Below are 15142 nucleotides of genomic sequence, written 5' to 3'. Positions count from 1 at the left end.
AATTTGGTATATTGGGTATTTCAATTAGGGTGACCGTATACATATATGGTGCGCTATGATATCGCAGCATACTGTCATCCAGTACACATGTTAAACCAAAATACAAATTCATTGTTTTGAAATTACATTTCACGTAAAGTTTGTGTTTTTACTTTAAGAAATGTCGCATGGACACTCTCACAGTCATGGCGGATGCAGCCATGAAGCCACCGATGTGGATCACGCCCTGGAAATGGGCATAGAGTATAGTCTATATACCAAAATTGATTTGGAAAATACAGAATGCCTGAATGAGGAGACCGATGGCACTGGCAAGACTGTTTTTAAGCCTTACGAAAAGCGACTAGATCATAGCAAAGTAAGTTTTATCTAACTGTTAATAAGCCCTATTAAGTTTATTAATCCTTCTTCAGTTTGTGCAAAGTGATGCCGATGCGGAACTACTTTTTAATATTCCCTTTGCCGGCAATATCAAGTTGAAAGGCATTATCATATGCGGCGCCAATGATGATTCACATCCAAACAAAGTTAAAATGTATATAAATGACAGCTGATGTATATAAATAGAGCATTCATTAATTAACTAATTTTGCTTACAGCTTTAAGAATCGCCCCAAGATGACATTCGATGATGCCAAAACCAAAGCGGATCAAGAGTTTGATTTAACACGCGATGCAGCAGGCGAAATTGAGTATTCACCCAAAGTTGTCGCCTTCTCATCCGTACACCATTTGTCTTTGTATTTTCCCAGCAATTTTGGTGATGATAACACGCGCATCTACTATATAGGTAAATAATAATATAAAATAACTAAGGAACTTAACTTAAAATACATAATTACAATATTTTTCAGGGCTGCGTGGTGAATTTAGTGAAGCTCATTATCATGGAGTTACTATTTGTAACTATGAAGCACGTGCCAATGCTGCTGATCATAAGGATAAGGTCTTTGATGGCGTAGGACGCGCTATACAATAAGCAGAAGCCTCTGCAAAAATGGATCCTCAACAAAAATTGCATTGAATGCACATTTTTTTAAAAACATATTTAATAATAAAAATTCTGATAAAAACCAAAATAAACTGATATTATTTATAAATTAAACTGTAGAAGTTTTTGTAATAGAGATGATTCATTAATTTTCTTTATTGTTTAGCTTAGTGATTAATGCTTATAAGATGAGATATCGAATCACGTGTGTCAATGTCAATGCATAACGCTTTTTATTACTCAATAGTGTTTTCAATTTTTTTTATTATTGTTTTTTCCATCATTCATGTATTTCAATAAATTGTTTATAAGTATTTTACAAAGCGTTTACTTAAATGTATTTAATTTTACATTTATATCGAATAATTTGTTATTTATTGCACTAGGTTTTTGTATTTTTATTATAATTTCATTTTATATGCTTAACGCCGTTCGCTCATTTATTGTAGTTGAACCTTTCCAGCGCTAAAGTATGCTGCTTTGATAACTGATACATAGATGATAGAGCTATGCACGAAGTGTTTGCTGGGCGGGGGGCTAGGTACGCCCATGCCCATGGCCCTGGGTTGAAACAGGATCGTTGCAATTAGAGTTGAAAACTAAAGTTTCATTTTCCAAAATTGAATGCTTGAAATTCTTTTCATTTTGCGTTTGATCTTTTTGTAGGTAAAATTAAGTTAAGTATATATATTTACAAATTGTATGCGCATACAAAAAATCGCTTAGGCTGAAATAACTGTGATTTTGGTATTTGTTTGTAATTTATTATTTAGGTTATGTTTTTTTTTTTTTTTTGGTAGAAAGCATACGTCGGTGAACAATTTGTGCGATTGTTTAGCTAAATACATACATACATGTTTATAACTTTTAGTTGAGGATTTTGTATACATATATTTATGGTATATAGATATATGTGTGGCTGTGTTGTATGCGCGTGTGTGTGTGTGTTTGAAATGTGAGAAATGATTTTTTTTTATATTTTGTTCAACAAAATTTGTGCTCTCGTTCCATAGTTGCAGTTAGGGTTTATACATATATACCATATGTATGTATGTATATATATATATATATATTATATATTGACTATAAGTACAATTTCTTGCCTTGTTAACGATTTTTTGCTCATACACCAAAAAATCGCTTAGTTTTTTTTCTCAAAGATTTTACGTTTAGTATAAAAAACCATTATATCGAAAGTATAAAAATTTTATTTTGCCTTGCATGTTTTATGTTTTACTTATTTTTTTCGAATTTTCTTTATTTTTTTTATTTGTTATTTAGCAAAAGCGGGTGTATCTTCTTCAAGCAGGTATTCGAATGTTACTTGGCAGGATTATTATTATTTATTTTTTTTTTGTGTTTTTAAATATATATTTAAATAGTTTTTTGTTATAAAAGCTTTGTGTGTGTGTGTATGTTGTGTTGTGTATGTCTGTGTTTATGATTGGAGGCCAGTTTTGTTTTTAATTTTATATGCTTCGATTTTGTTTCGATTTGAAAAGTAGTTGCGTTTTTTGCGTTAGAGCTAATATGCATGTGTGTTTTTGTTTAGTCGATTTTGCTTAGTTGGCTAGTTATTTAATTTATTTGTTTGCCATATGTATCTACAATGGAATTTATCAATGACTTATGATATCAAAAATGTAATTAAATTAATTAAAGCTTGTTATTGTATGTGTCTTGTTGTGAGATTGTATGTATGTGTGTGTGTGTGTGTGTGTGGGAGACCAAAATGTATTATTAACTTAAAGCATAATTTTGCGTTTAGTAAATCATGTTTAAGAACTTTGACAAAATAATGCTTTAAAAATTTCTATTTACAATTGAATATTTTGCTACTTATGCACATAGAATTTACTATTCAATTTAATTATTAATAATATTATTTAGTTTGTTTTTTATATTTTAACTACACGCTGCTACAAAATGCGCCATTATTAATTATTATTTTATTTTGTTGTTAATACAATTGCATTGCCTTGAATATTGCTAGATATAGCCCAAACCGCTGGAATTATTTAAATTTTAACAATATATAGCTGATTCTCGCTTGGAACAATTTTCATTTGGAAATGGAAAAGCGGCACATGGGCTACTTATTGTTTAACAAACTTGCTTGCCTTACTTTAAATTTATATAATTTAACTAGCAACTTTTTATTCATATATTTTATGCACTAATTTTGCGTTGCGCTACGTTTTAATATTACGTTTTTTAAATAACTAAGCTTAGGTATTTCTTTTGTTTTTGTGTTTTTAATTTACTCAAATCATCATCACATATCAAAAAGTTTACAAAAATTTTACCTTTAGCTACATTCTTTATTATTATTCTGTCTATATTTGCTTTAGTTTATATGCATATTATTATTTATATAAATTTCGTGCGCTTCCGAATAAAACATACAACAATAGTTTATTTGTTTAAGTATAAATTATTATTATAACTTTTTGTTTTGATGTTGCAAACATTTTACCCACTTAACAATTGTTCTCACACATTTTGTAACAAACAACAATTTGTTTATAATGTATATGCATTTTCAAATTAACATTTAATTGTTAATATGTGTTTTTATATTTTATTTATTTATTATTTAGTGTACGTGTGGGCATTTAAAAGGCATTTGTTTGGTTTCTTTTCTTTATTTCATTAAAGTTTAGTTTTGTAATTTTTTGTTGTTTTTTTTTTTTTTGGAAGAACTGAGCTGAAAAACCTGAAATTACCTTCACTATTTGTTTGTTTATTACTTTTAGTTTTCATTACCAATTATGTCTGTCAGCATTTGATATGACCAAATTTAAAATTTTAAGGCTGCTTTTGTTTATAAATTATACACAAGCCGTTAAACGAATGCAATTGTTATTGTGATATTTTGTGATATTTATTCAATTTTGTATTTGCTTTGCAAAGAATTCATTTGTATTTTTTTTTTCTTGCTTAGCAAAATGAACAAAATTGACAAGAGCTATAACTAATATTGCTTTTGGAGATTATACACACAAAAGTTTTCAAACTTAAAGAAATGTTTCGTACCGAAAAACTTGTTTTTAACAATTCCATTTAGGTTTTCATGCTTGTAATGTATTTTGTATTTATGCTTACTAATTAAATAAAAGTTAGCTTTTAGTCTAGAGTGTTGATCAAAAATAAAAGCAAGCAGCTTATGCTGAGAAATTTGCATGCACACGCTTGAAATTTAAATGATGAGCAAAAATAGTTTAAATAATGTTTAAGTAATTTGCCAGCATTAAATGAATTAAGCAAAGTTCAAAATTTTATTATTTCCTTTTTAAAAATGAAGTAGCATTTCAAATAATATTTAAATCATTTTAAGCTTCTGTTTTATTAAAAAAAAAGCAAAAATTTGTTACTAAAAGCGCGTGCGTTTGTTTATTTAGTTGCATAATTTGCTTTATCTTTTGCTTATTAAACAACTTACTATACAAGCTCTCTCTCTTTCTTTCTTTCTCTTTTTCTTGTTGTCTGTGACAATTATGTTTGCTGACTACAATTTTATTATAATATTTTGCGCATTTATTTATAACAATGTAGATGCCGCGTTTTGTTGTTGCAACAGCATTTCAAATAAATTTCTGTATGCTCATTTATTACAAACAATTGAAATGCGTAACGGCTTTAAGTTTTAACGCTATGCAAAAATGTTATTAAATTTATTTATTCAAAGATTTTCAGTGTATTGCAAAAATGTGCGAATGTGTACCATGTGTGTGTGTTGTGTGTGTGTATATAAAAATTTGAGATGATTAATAGGCAGAGAGTGTGTGTATTTTGTATATTTGTGTGTAACGACTGCTGTAATAGAAATGGAACTAGTTGTTGATATCGCAAATGACAGACAGACAAACTTCGACTGAAGTGACAGCAGCTGTCAGACGGGATGGCTGCTGCTCGCCTTGTGGGCATCGAGACGCCGCTGACGCCAGCGACCAATGGGCGTATAGCAGCAGCTAAAGAACGCCGCTGTGCTGCTGCTGCTGGGCGGACTGTCCTCATCCTCATGCTTGCTGCTGCTCAGTTCAGTTTGCACGCCGCTGCTAGTTAAACGCACCTCGGCCTGTTGCTGCGGCATGCCCATGGGCGGCGGTGGCAGCGACTGACAGTTGACGCTCGCGGGTTGCATTTCATGCAGCTCAAAGCTTTCGGAGCGCGTGCTAGTGGGCGTGGTGGTTGAGTGGCGAAACTCGTGGGAGCTGCTCTCGACCATGGCAGTGCGATAGTTAGCCGCAAAGTAGTTTGTCTCCAGATAATGGCACGATTCGAATAAATAATCATCGAATTGCAAACGTTGCGTGCTGCCGCCAGCTGCATCCACGCCCAGCATAAAGTTGCCCTTGTGCGATTGCGATGAAGGTGTGCGGGCGGCCAGAGCTGGTAGCGACATGAGCTCCAAGGAGCTGGCAGTAGCGGGCTTCGCTTGTTGTGGCTGTGGCTGTGCCTGAGACTGTTGCTGCTGTCTATGTTGCTGTTGTTGCTGCTGCTGCTGTTGCTGTCTTTGCTTCATATCAACAATTTCTATTTCTTCTATATCACTAAAACTATTTAACTGTTTCAACAAATAATGCACATCATATCGTTTGTCGTCGTGTTGCTGCTGCTGCTGTAGCAGCAACTGCTGCTGTTGTTGTTGCTGCATTGCTGTCGTCTTGGTTTTTATGTTATCTAGTGCTTGCAATGTTAATGGAGTGCTAACGACGGCAATGCCACGAGCGACATTGTATGGGAGGTTGTTGATTGATTCACGCAGCTCAAGTTGCGATTGTTGGTGATGATGTTGTTGTTGTTGGTGTTGTTGTTGGGGTAACTCTGGATAAGCCCACGCTAAACGTTGTTGCAGCGTAGCGCTGCTAAAGCTAGCTGCTGTTTGTTGCTGTTGCTGATCCAAAGTTGTTGTTGAGCTGCGCTTGAATTTAGCTAATGTTGCTGATGAGCTGGTTGTTGTTGTGGTTGCTGCTGTTGTTGTGATGAACTTATGTCTTAGTTGTTTATATTGAGGCACTGCTGTGACGGTTTGTAGATTATCACCAACATGTCGTCGCCCATTGGCTTGGGCTTGGACAATGCCAGTTGCACTTAGCTCATCCTCATCATCATCGTTGCCGGCATCCTCATCCTCATCAACATCATCAATATCCACGCCATCCTGCAGCGTTTCGCTTACATTCAAATTCAAATTCAAATGCAAACGCTGACGCAATAGCAAACGTTGAGTTTTGCTATCAATAGCAGCAGCAGCAGCTCCAGTGCCAGCAGCAGCAGCAGCTGTTGCTGCTGTTGGTATTGCTGGTACTGTTGCTGCCGTTGCTGCGATTGCTGCTCGTCCGCCGGCGGCTATGACGGCCGCCGCACGCTGCTGTGCCGTGGCTCTAGCTAAATTCTTTTGTAATATCAACTTCCTCGACGAAATGATGTCATTATTGTCGCTCCCCCGCGATTACCGGCTGTCGCGGGTGGAGCGAGGCCGCCCCTAACTGGAGGTGCTGGCAATTGGCGATACGGGTGACAGCGGACTGCGCACCGCTTGCTCGCGCGGGCAGCCTGTGAGTGTGATCACCAGCTTGCGGCTACCAGCCTGATCCCGATGCTCGCACAGCCAAACGCCCTGCCAGGTACCCAGCGATAGTTTGCCATCGGTTATGGGGATTGTCAGTGAGCTGCCCAGAAAACAGGCCTTCACATGCGCCGGCTGAGACAGAGAGAGAGAGAGAGCAGATCAATCAAAACTTACAATCAAAAATCCAAATCCATTACTCACCATATCGTCGGGTCCTTCGCATGAATGCCTATAGGGCAAACCTTCGGGAACTATTTTATTCAACATCATTTCCATGTCATCTCTGCAAATTTGCATTCAAATTAATACAATTAATTTGCTTATATTTAATGCACTCACCTGACGTCTGGATCCCAACTTTCGTTTAGCGCTAAACTCGCCGAGGTGTGAAGAACTGCAAAAGACAAAAGCGCCGTCAATTAAATTATTAACAACAACAACTTAAGTTAAAGCTGCCGGCTCAGTTTATTAGACCTCAACTGCAATGCACACAATGAATTTTCAATTGAGTTGCAACGCTTATTAATCTTTATCTTCTACGTTTTAGCCGCTTCAGCCTCGCGGCGAGAGTTAACTGATTAATGCGCTCAAGGCACGATGCCAACGCCTCAGCAGGCGGCGGCTTGGCCTAAACGTTTTTCCAATCAATTATAATTAAAATTGTTTCGCGGCAAATTATATGACAAGACAAGCTTGAGATAAAGAAAATGAAAGTAAGTTTCGGCTGCTTGACTTCAGCTATGTCTAATTACTTTATAAGCAGCAACAAAGCAATTTTACTCTCAGTGAAACTTAAGCAAGGTCAAAAGACTTTATGCATAAACAATTATTGCTATGGCCGTACTTATTTATTTTGTAAAATTAAAGTGTTGTCATATGTGTATTTATTTATTTTATATATATATATATATTTTATATGAATTTTGTATATTTTTATTTAAAATAAGCCACTGCTCATCGGCATATGTTGAGGCAACTAAAAGCTCTAATATTTACCCACAGTTTATGGTTTTTGGGGTCACGCGTATATCACACAGAAAAAATAAAAGGTGACTGGAAATTGTTTTCAAGCTCCACTTGCTGGCTGACTTGACAAAAAAAAAAAAAATAGACGAATAAAAAATAAACCAAATGCTTTGACATGACACAAAAGCAACACGGACAACAGTCAGGCCAATTTATTTTTGGTAGCGACTTGTATTAAACATGAGCAAATCATGTCTGGCTTGACTTTGAGGCATTTGGACAAACAATTTCATAGCCTACATTTGCAGTAGAAAGAGCAGCCTAATTTGGCTGTCTGCCAAACAGGCTAAAAATTGAAATTGAATACTGTGCGCGCTCAGCTTAAAAATCATTTAGTGTTAGTTAATAATAAATAGAGCAATAGACGCTTGACGCGTCCGTCCAACCCCCTTTGGGGGCACGCATACTAATTGCATATTCATGAATAAAAGAGTTGACACTAAACGAGGCAGAGGCAGACAAAATATTTTGGGGCAACGAAACGTCTCTAAATTAGTTTATTATCAAATTCCCAGAGATGTCATTTAGTTGTCCCAAACAGTTATAATGCATAAGCATGTGTGTGTTTACACAAGTTTGTGTTAGATTTTAGAATAAAAACACAATAACAAACGATTATGTCATGTTTACAAGAAGTTTAAATAGTTCATAGAGCTGAGCAAACAAAATAATCAAATAAAGAGAGACACTAACACATGTAAACAAAGCTCGAGGCAACTTACAAATGGACAGCGGTCCACACAATGCAAATGAAAATCAACTCAAAGTGACAGCCAGAGGGCGTCAGCGTTATTGCCACACCAGCTCACCCAGTTGCTGCTCCCCCCCGCTATACAAATTTGCAAATTGATTCCCTGACAAGCGGTACAGAGGGCTGTGCCCAGTTCAGTTTATCGGACCATAGCAGGTCACAGCAGCGACCGCAATTAAATGGATACCTCAGCATTTTTTCAATTTATCGATAAGCAAGCAATGCAGCTACAGTGGGCATGGACTATAGAAGCTTGCAAATGAAAACTGCATAGATGCATAACAATGCCAATGATAATTTTCCAACAAAGTGTATCGAAAAGTTCGAATACAATTTTAAGAAAATCTTTACTCATATATAGTTCAAATTTTGTTTACTATTGAGTTTAACTATACTTAAATAATAATGTATACATAATGTAAACAAAGCGTATGGCTTAGTTGTGTACATTTCGTTTAGAGTTTATTATATCAATCTTTTGGAAGGCGTTCATCTTTTGGATTGCAGATTAGACAGTTAAATCTATTAACTCTATAGTCCTTATAGCCAAGTTCCACTGTGGCTATCAGTCACTCTGTCCGTCTCATTCGCATTGTTGCCGTGCTAAATACGTTAATGCGTTAACATAATTGTGCGTGTCCTGTGAGTTAACTTGACTAGCAAACGTTGCCAAGCATCGCTTTAGCCCCCATCCCCACCCCCACATTATCCGTAGTACGCTTCAAAAACACAAGTAAACTGGTGCATCCGCACCGCACACTCAACTGACACTATTTTCATGCTGCAAGCGCCACAACAAACGACAGGGCAGGAAAGGCAACGGCAACGGCAACGGCAACAACAACTACAGCGCTGAAACAGCGGTTGACTTTAAAGCGATTTTTAGCCATGGGCATGGCCAAAGAGGGGCAGCAGCTTGCTAGTTTTTGTAGCCAACGCTTGTGCGAGGGGAAGATTTATGTGGCTTGTTTCATGTTTGCCCATGGGCAGCTGCTGTGCTCAGCTCAAGGCGCAAAAGGAAAAACATACAAGCTGCCAGTATCCGTGGCAACGGCTTTGAAATCAAATATGCGTTAAAATATACTGCAAAATAAAATTGAGTTGTAAATTAATATGCAGCTAAATTTATGTAGCTCAAAATATGATAACAAATAAAATAAATTTGCTACAAAGCTTATATATGTTATTATTTACTTATAAAATAATATTTATTTCATTGTTAGTGTCAATATTATTATATTAAAGTTATATTAAATGAATGCATTTAGCATAAAGAGCTTACAGAAATTATGTGAAATATTTTTATAACTACACATGGCAATTAAATGTTATTTAACAACTACTGAAGCATATTTTCGATATAAATAATATTTTTACAACAAATATTATGGCTCTTGTTGTTGTTTGCAACAATGACAAGTGTCAACTTATGTGTTCCATTTTTTTTGCAGTGCATTTGTCAACGCGCTTCAAGAGTGGCAGGTGGCATGTTTGGTTAGCTGTTTCGTTGTCTGCAGCAGGCTGCGATACAGAATGTGCCATATATGCATAAACAAACACACACACATGCACACACATGCACACACAATGTGTGTATATTGTAAACATGTCTGAGTAGGAGTTAGATGAGAATGTCGAGTGGCTGCAGCTTGCTGCTTCTTCTCGCATTAAGCGTTACGTTTAGGCACTACAAAAGTTGCTAATGTTTTTAAAGAGGCCTTTTTATTATACAAAGTCAAACATTCTGACAACGCACACACACACACACACACATGAGCGTAGGTGGGATGATGTGGGAACTGGGCTCAAATGTTTAACAATGAAACTGCGGCACGCTTATGTTTCATTCATTCATATATTCATGCAAAATACAAACACACACAAATGTGCATACATAAGTAGCTTAGCTGTGTGTGTGTGTGTGTGTGTATTACATAATATAAGGCCAAACGCTTAAATTCATCAACCTTATTATACAAACGCGTTGGTTACACTTTGTGGTCAAGAGAGGCAAAGTAAGCCCAAAAAACAAAAACAACAATAGTAAGTATTATGTACATAATTTCTGTAGCATACTAGCAGGCGCTGACAGGTGCAAGCGCACCTGCTAACCACTCATTAAACCAAGACGACCCTCACGCACACACACACAAACATACACACACACAGAGAAAATCGTAACTAGTTCAAGTTTTTCATGGCAAGCCAACGTTACTGTGTTTTGTTTGCTGTCCATGCCCCCCCTCCCCACACCCCATGGCGTATACGTGTTTTTTGTTTTTCCTACTGCCTCATTGTTGTTCTTGTTGGCATTTTGCATAAATAATATTGATTTATTGAATAGCGCAGCATTTGCGGCTCATAAGCGTACAATTTTTTAATGCTAAACACGCTGGCGACGCCAACGGTGTCCTCCTCGGTTCTCAGTCCTCCTCCCAGTGTACCCAAGCCCTAAGCCAGGGCCAATTTTCTGCCAATGGAGGGACTCTATGGTAACCAATGTATGACACACACACACGTATACACTCACACACACACACGTATATACATGACACATTTGTATGGCATCGTTTGCTACTATGAATTGGTTATTGATGTCCTTGCATTGAGCAGAGGCATGTCAAGTTTTTACAAAGACTTTTGGCGTTAGTCAATAAAATAAAAGTAATTTGTAGACATAAATTTTAAAAAATATATAATAATCTATGTATGTATGTACATTTTATTCATTTAATATTATAATTGTTGTATGTGTGTACATAAAATGTATTTGTACAGCAAAAAAGCAATAGAAGTTGCCTATTTTAACTAAAATTTATAATATTAAATTTTCTAAAGAATTTCAAACATTTTTCAAATCTTACAATGCAACAAGCGTTAGAACATTTGTCATTAGAGGGTTAATTTCTTTTGACAGCCTTTTAATGACAACAACACACACACACACGCACACACACACACACACATTAGCACACACATACATACAGCAATAATATTAAAGCTTCGCTATGTAACTTCATTTTGGGCTTTTGCCTTAACCATTTTGCTTACACTTTGCTCAGTTGATTTATTTGGTGTTTGTCTTTCGCCTTTACTTTTTCGTATATTGGGTTATGTTGTGTGTCGTTTGAAAAATATGTTGCGGGTTATAAATTGAAGTTGATCTGGAGATTATGCAGCAAGCATCTGCACATATTCCCTACTATCAAACGAGTTGAAAAATTAGCTTGCAAACTGTGACAAATTGTGGAATTTTCATTAGTTTGACTTTTAGCAAAAATTCTAATAAATTCAACAAAAATGTTGGGCATAAGCTTATAAATTTTTATGAACAGGAAACTTACAAAATATGGCTATTGCTTATAGACTTCCGCTGTTATTAAGTATATTTTCCTGTTTAACTTGCACATGCTTTGGTGCTTTGGTATTTGCTACCTTATTTATATTTGACCCCCTTCTCATTTGGCATATGTATGTGTGTGTGTGTGTGTGTGTTCATTTCCCCATAGAAACAATAACAGGGTATTGAGGTCAATAGTAAAAGACAACAACAATTATATGTGAGCCCTAAACCAAAGTATATATGACAAGGTTGTTCATTTTTGCTTTTTTTTTCCAATGTAAACTTTTGTTTTTTTATTTTTGATTTGTCGCTGTCGTTGGGTGCTTTTTGCATTTGTAAAGACAGCGAAAGAGGTAGAAAGAGTGAAAGATTTGTATAACACAAAGGACTATGCAAAAAGGTTTTACGTTCGGTAAGTCTAATTAGCAGGTCCTTTTAAGGAAAATCAATAAACATGTCTTGACCTCAATTAGATGCCGCTTACAACAGTTCACAAACAATATACTACACGGAATTCCAGACAACAACAAGCACAAACAGCAAAAAGAGATTTGGGAAACAGGCAGAGGCAAAGAGGCGAACTGAGGAATTGGGGAATTGTGGTGGGGGGCACACACACACAATAAACACACGTGCTTGGGCTAAAAAGAACTATAGAGAGTGCGCCGACGAGTGAGCGAAATAATAAAGACTCTCGACTGAGGCTAAGACGATTTGTGTGCCAAGCCAAGGCACTAGGGAATGTAAAGAGAGTGCTGAGGGTTGAGGGGTTTGGGGGTCTGATTCATGGGGAGCAAACTAAAGTTTGCCTCAAGCATTCAACACGCCACACAGAGTGAGCCACAAGACATGCAGCATATGAGAGACGACACAACGACAACGACGATTGCTTTTCACTTTGCCCCAGCCAACCAACCAGTCAGCCAGGCCCGACTTCTTAGCTAAAACTCAAATCCCCATTCTCAACAGCTTTTGCTGCTCCTGCTGACTGCTTGACTGGCGTTTTATGATACGATTTTATTTATTTGCTCATGTCTGAAGCCCAAACCCAAGCCCCAACCCAACTCTACTCTCAATTGTAATGCAAACTGTCAACAAGACCGCAAATGCTGCAGGCGAATGTTCTTTTCTTCTCTCTTTCGCTCTCTATGCCGCTGTCAGTTCTCGACGAGAGGCAAGGACTTAAGCGGCGCATTAGTCGTAGCTCAAATGCTGAGCAATGCAACTAGCAGGTTCACAAACTAAAAGCACATTTCATGCTATACGCTTCTTTATATATATAAAGTACAACAGTTTATTGTGTGAGAACGAAAATCAATTTTAATTTCATCAATTTGTGTACCTAAACTCACTTTTGGGCAACAACTTTAAACGATGTCAAAGCTCAGCCTATTGTTGGCCAAATCAAGTTGCGTTTATAGTATATTTAGTTTAACCCAGTTAGCAGTATAAAAATAAAATAAAGTAATGCCAACATATGTTGTATGTTCTATGCGTTTACATTTGGGGTTTGAATTGAATATTTGTTGAATACTACAAGTGCCAAAAATTACTTTTTATAGTTTTTATAAAGTATATAGAGATTTTTTTCATTAAATATTTTTGCTTAATTTTTTTTCAACAACCATAGACACTTTAATTAAGTTTTAAAAGATCTGTTGATAAGTTTGAGCGGCTTCTTTTATTTTAAGTTTGACAGAATGCAGTATAAAATTATATATAGAGTATCGAAAGTCTTTGAACTATCCCTCCTTCTTATGTTTTTTAATTTATTCTCTTCTTTGTTTTAATTTAATAATAATTTAGTTCGTTTTTGTACTCACTCTGCATGTGACATAGCCCCACAGAGAACTGCGCCAGCTCTGGCATCTGTCTGAGTATTTCCTCGGTGACCAGATGAACGCCACGATGTTGCGGCCTTAGATTGATTTTGCGCTGAAACCACGCGGATCCGAATTGCAATCCGGCCGCATTGGCATCGACGGCACCGACGCCTTGGCCACCGATGGCGCGTCCGCCGCGATGATTCGCCGATGCCATGGTGCTATTGGAGGAGCTGCTGCGTATGTTGCTGTTGCGACTGACACTTTGTTTAATGTTGGCCGCACCGACGCCACCGCTACCGCCCCCACCACCGCCACCAGCGACGCCGGCACAGCCAGCTCCACCGCTGCCGCTGGTCGCTTTCGTGTTGCCGGCGTTTGGATTACTGTTGCTACTGCGACGCCGCTGACGTGCGCCTGCTGCTGCTGCTGCTGTTGGCGGTGGCGGACTTTGGGTCGATTGCTGGCGTTGCGGCTTTCCCTTGACGGAGGCGGCAGAGCTAGAGGAGGCGATGGCAGCAGCAGCAGCGGCGGCGGCGGCTGATGTTGTGGGTTTTGTCGACGACGTTGTGAATGCTTCACTCACGACTCTCTCACGCACACGCAAACGCACACAGACACACACACAAACTAATTAAAAAGCTTGTGTATGTTTAATTTATTTCACTTTGCACACTTTTTCAACTTTTGTTTTGCTTTGCTTTTGTTGGTTTTTTTTTGTTTAACTAACTATATTTATGCACTTTTATTTGCTTCAACAGAAACTGCAAGGAGAAGAAGAAAAAGTTCAAGTTAGTTATAACAATAAATCAATTTATTATAATAATTAGCAATTGCCACTAATTGCCTTAAAAGGTTTTAAGAAAAATCTCAATCAAGTTCAAATCGCTTACTGCACCAGCCTTTGGTAAAAACAAGAAATAAATCAAGCTCGTTGTCGTCTGGGCGTTTGCTTTACTCCTTACACTTGCGCCCACAATCAACAAGTTTTAATTACCATTGAGCAAACAACAACAACTACGAAACTGTTTATGGTTATGGTTATCAGTAGAGCCACTAGCTGTGGCTATGGCTGCTGACCTTGCCAATCGATTGAAGCTTTGATGCAACAATAACAATTAGAGCTTTATAAATTGCTAGTAGTAACAGCAGCAAAACTTTATATGGTTTAATTGCAATTTAAATAAAAAGATTTTGTGAAAATTTGTGCAAAGCAGCTCTGTCTATTTAACACACACACACACACACACAAACACACCGCTTGCACGCCATTTAAATTATGAGCGCCGCTCCAAGTATTGACTCGCTCACCGAGCGCCTCTCTCCTTTGAATGGGCAAAGCGAGAGCGAGAAGAAGAAGCACAGCAGCAAATTTAGATCTGCACAGGTCGAAGGCTGATCGCGAACTGACCGGCCTGCAACGATTGCCAACCTATTTATATGGACAGCGTGCATACATATATATGTATTTTGTCTATGATGCTTGTGACGTATAATTGTCACAATTATTACTTTTTGTATATAAGCTACTGAAATGTAACGCAATTAAACTTATATTTTTGTTTTTAAAAAAATAAATATTGATTAATAACATCAACTAAAGTTCCTAACGTTTTTCACTGTCTATGTTACA

General features: G+C 37.0%; 3 protein-coding genes across 3 annotated transcripts; 1 reads left to right on the top strand and 2 right to left on the bottom strand.

Moving 5' to 3' along the window:
* Positions 1–82: 82 nt before the first annotated feature.
* Positions 83–1055, top strand: LOC108607494 (PITH domain-containing protein GA19395). The gene is made up of 4 exons (XM_017998340.2): positions 83–358; positions 414–535; positions 600–790; positions 855–1055. Exons 1-4 carry the CDS (start codon positions 161–163, stop codon positions 977–979), a joined length of 636 nt encoding a protein of 211 aa, XP_017853829.1. The 5' UTR covers positions 83–160; the 3' UTR covers positions 980–1055.
* A 3810-nt stretch (positions 1056–4865) lies between these two features.
* Positions 4866–5659, bottom strand: LOC108607492 (centrosomal and chromosomal factor-like). The gene has a single exon (XM_017998339.2). It carries the CDS (start codon positions 5646–5648, stop codon positions 4884–4886), a length of 765 nt encoding a protein of 254 aa, XP_017853828.1. The 5' UTR covers positions 5649–5659; the 3' UTR covers positions 4866–4883.
* Positions 5660–5795: 136 nt separating this feature from the next.
* Positions 5796–14178, bottom strand: LOC108607495 (UPF0047 protein YjbQ). Its single transcript, XM_017998341.2, has 4 exons — positions 13510–14178; positions 6906–6960; positions 6768–6849; positions 5796–6698 (listed from the first exon to the last, which is right to left on the bottom strand). Exons 1-4 carry the CDS (start codon positions 13724–13726, stop codon positions 6480–6482), a joined length of 573 nt encoding a protein of 190 aa, XP_017853830.1. The 5' UTR covers positions 13727–14178; the 3' UTR covers positions 5796–6479.
* Positions 14179–15142: the final 964 nt, after the last annotated feature.

This window comes from Drosophila busckii, chromosome 2L, assembly GCF_011750605.1.
Source record: "Drosophila busckii strain San Diego stock center, stock number 13000-0081.31 chromosome 2L, ASM1175060v1, whole genome shotgun sequence".
Taxonomy (NCBI): domain Eukaryota; kingdom Metazoa; phylum Arthropoda; class Insecta; order Diptera; family Drosophilidae; genus Drosophila; species Drosophila busckii.
Note: the sequence above shows the minus strand (reverse complement) of the source record. Positions and strands in the feature narration are given on the sequence as shown.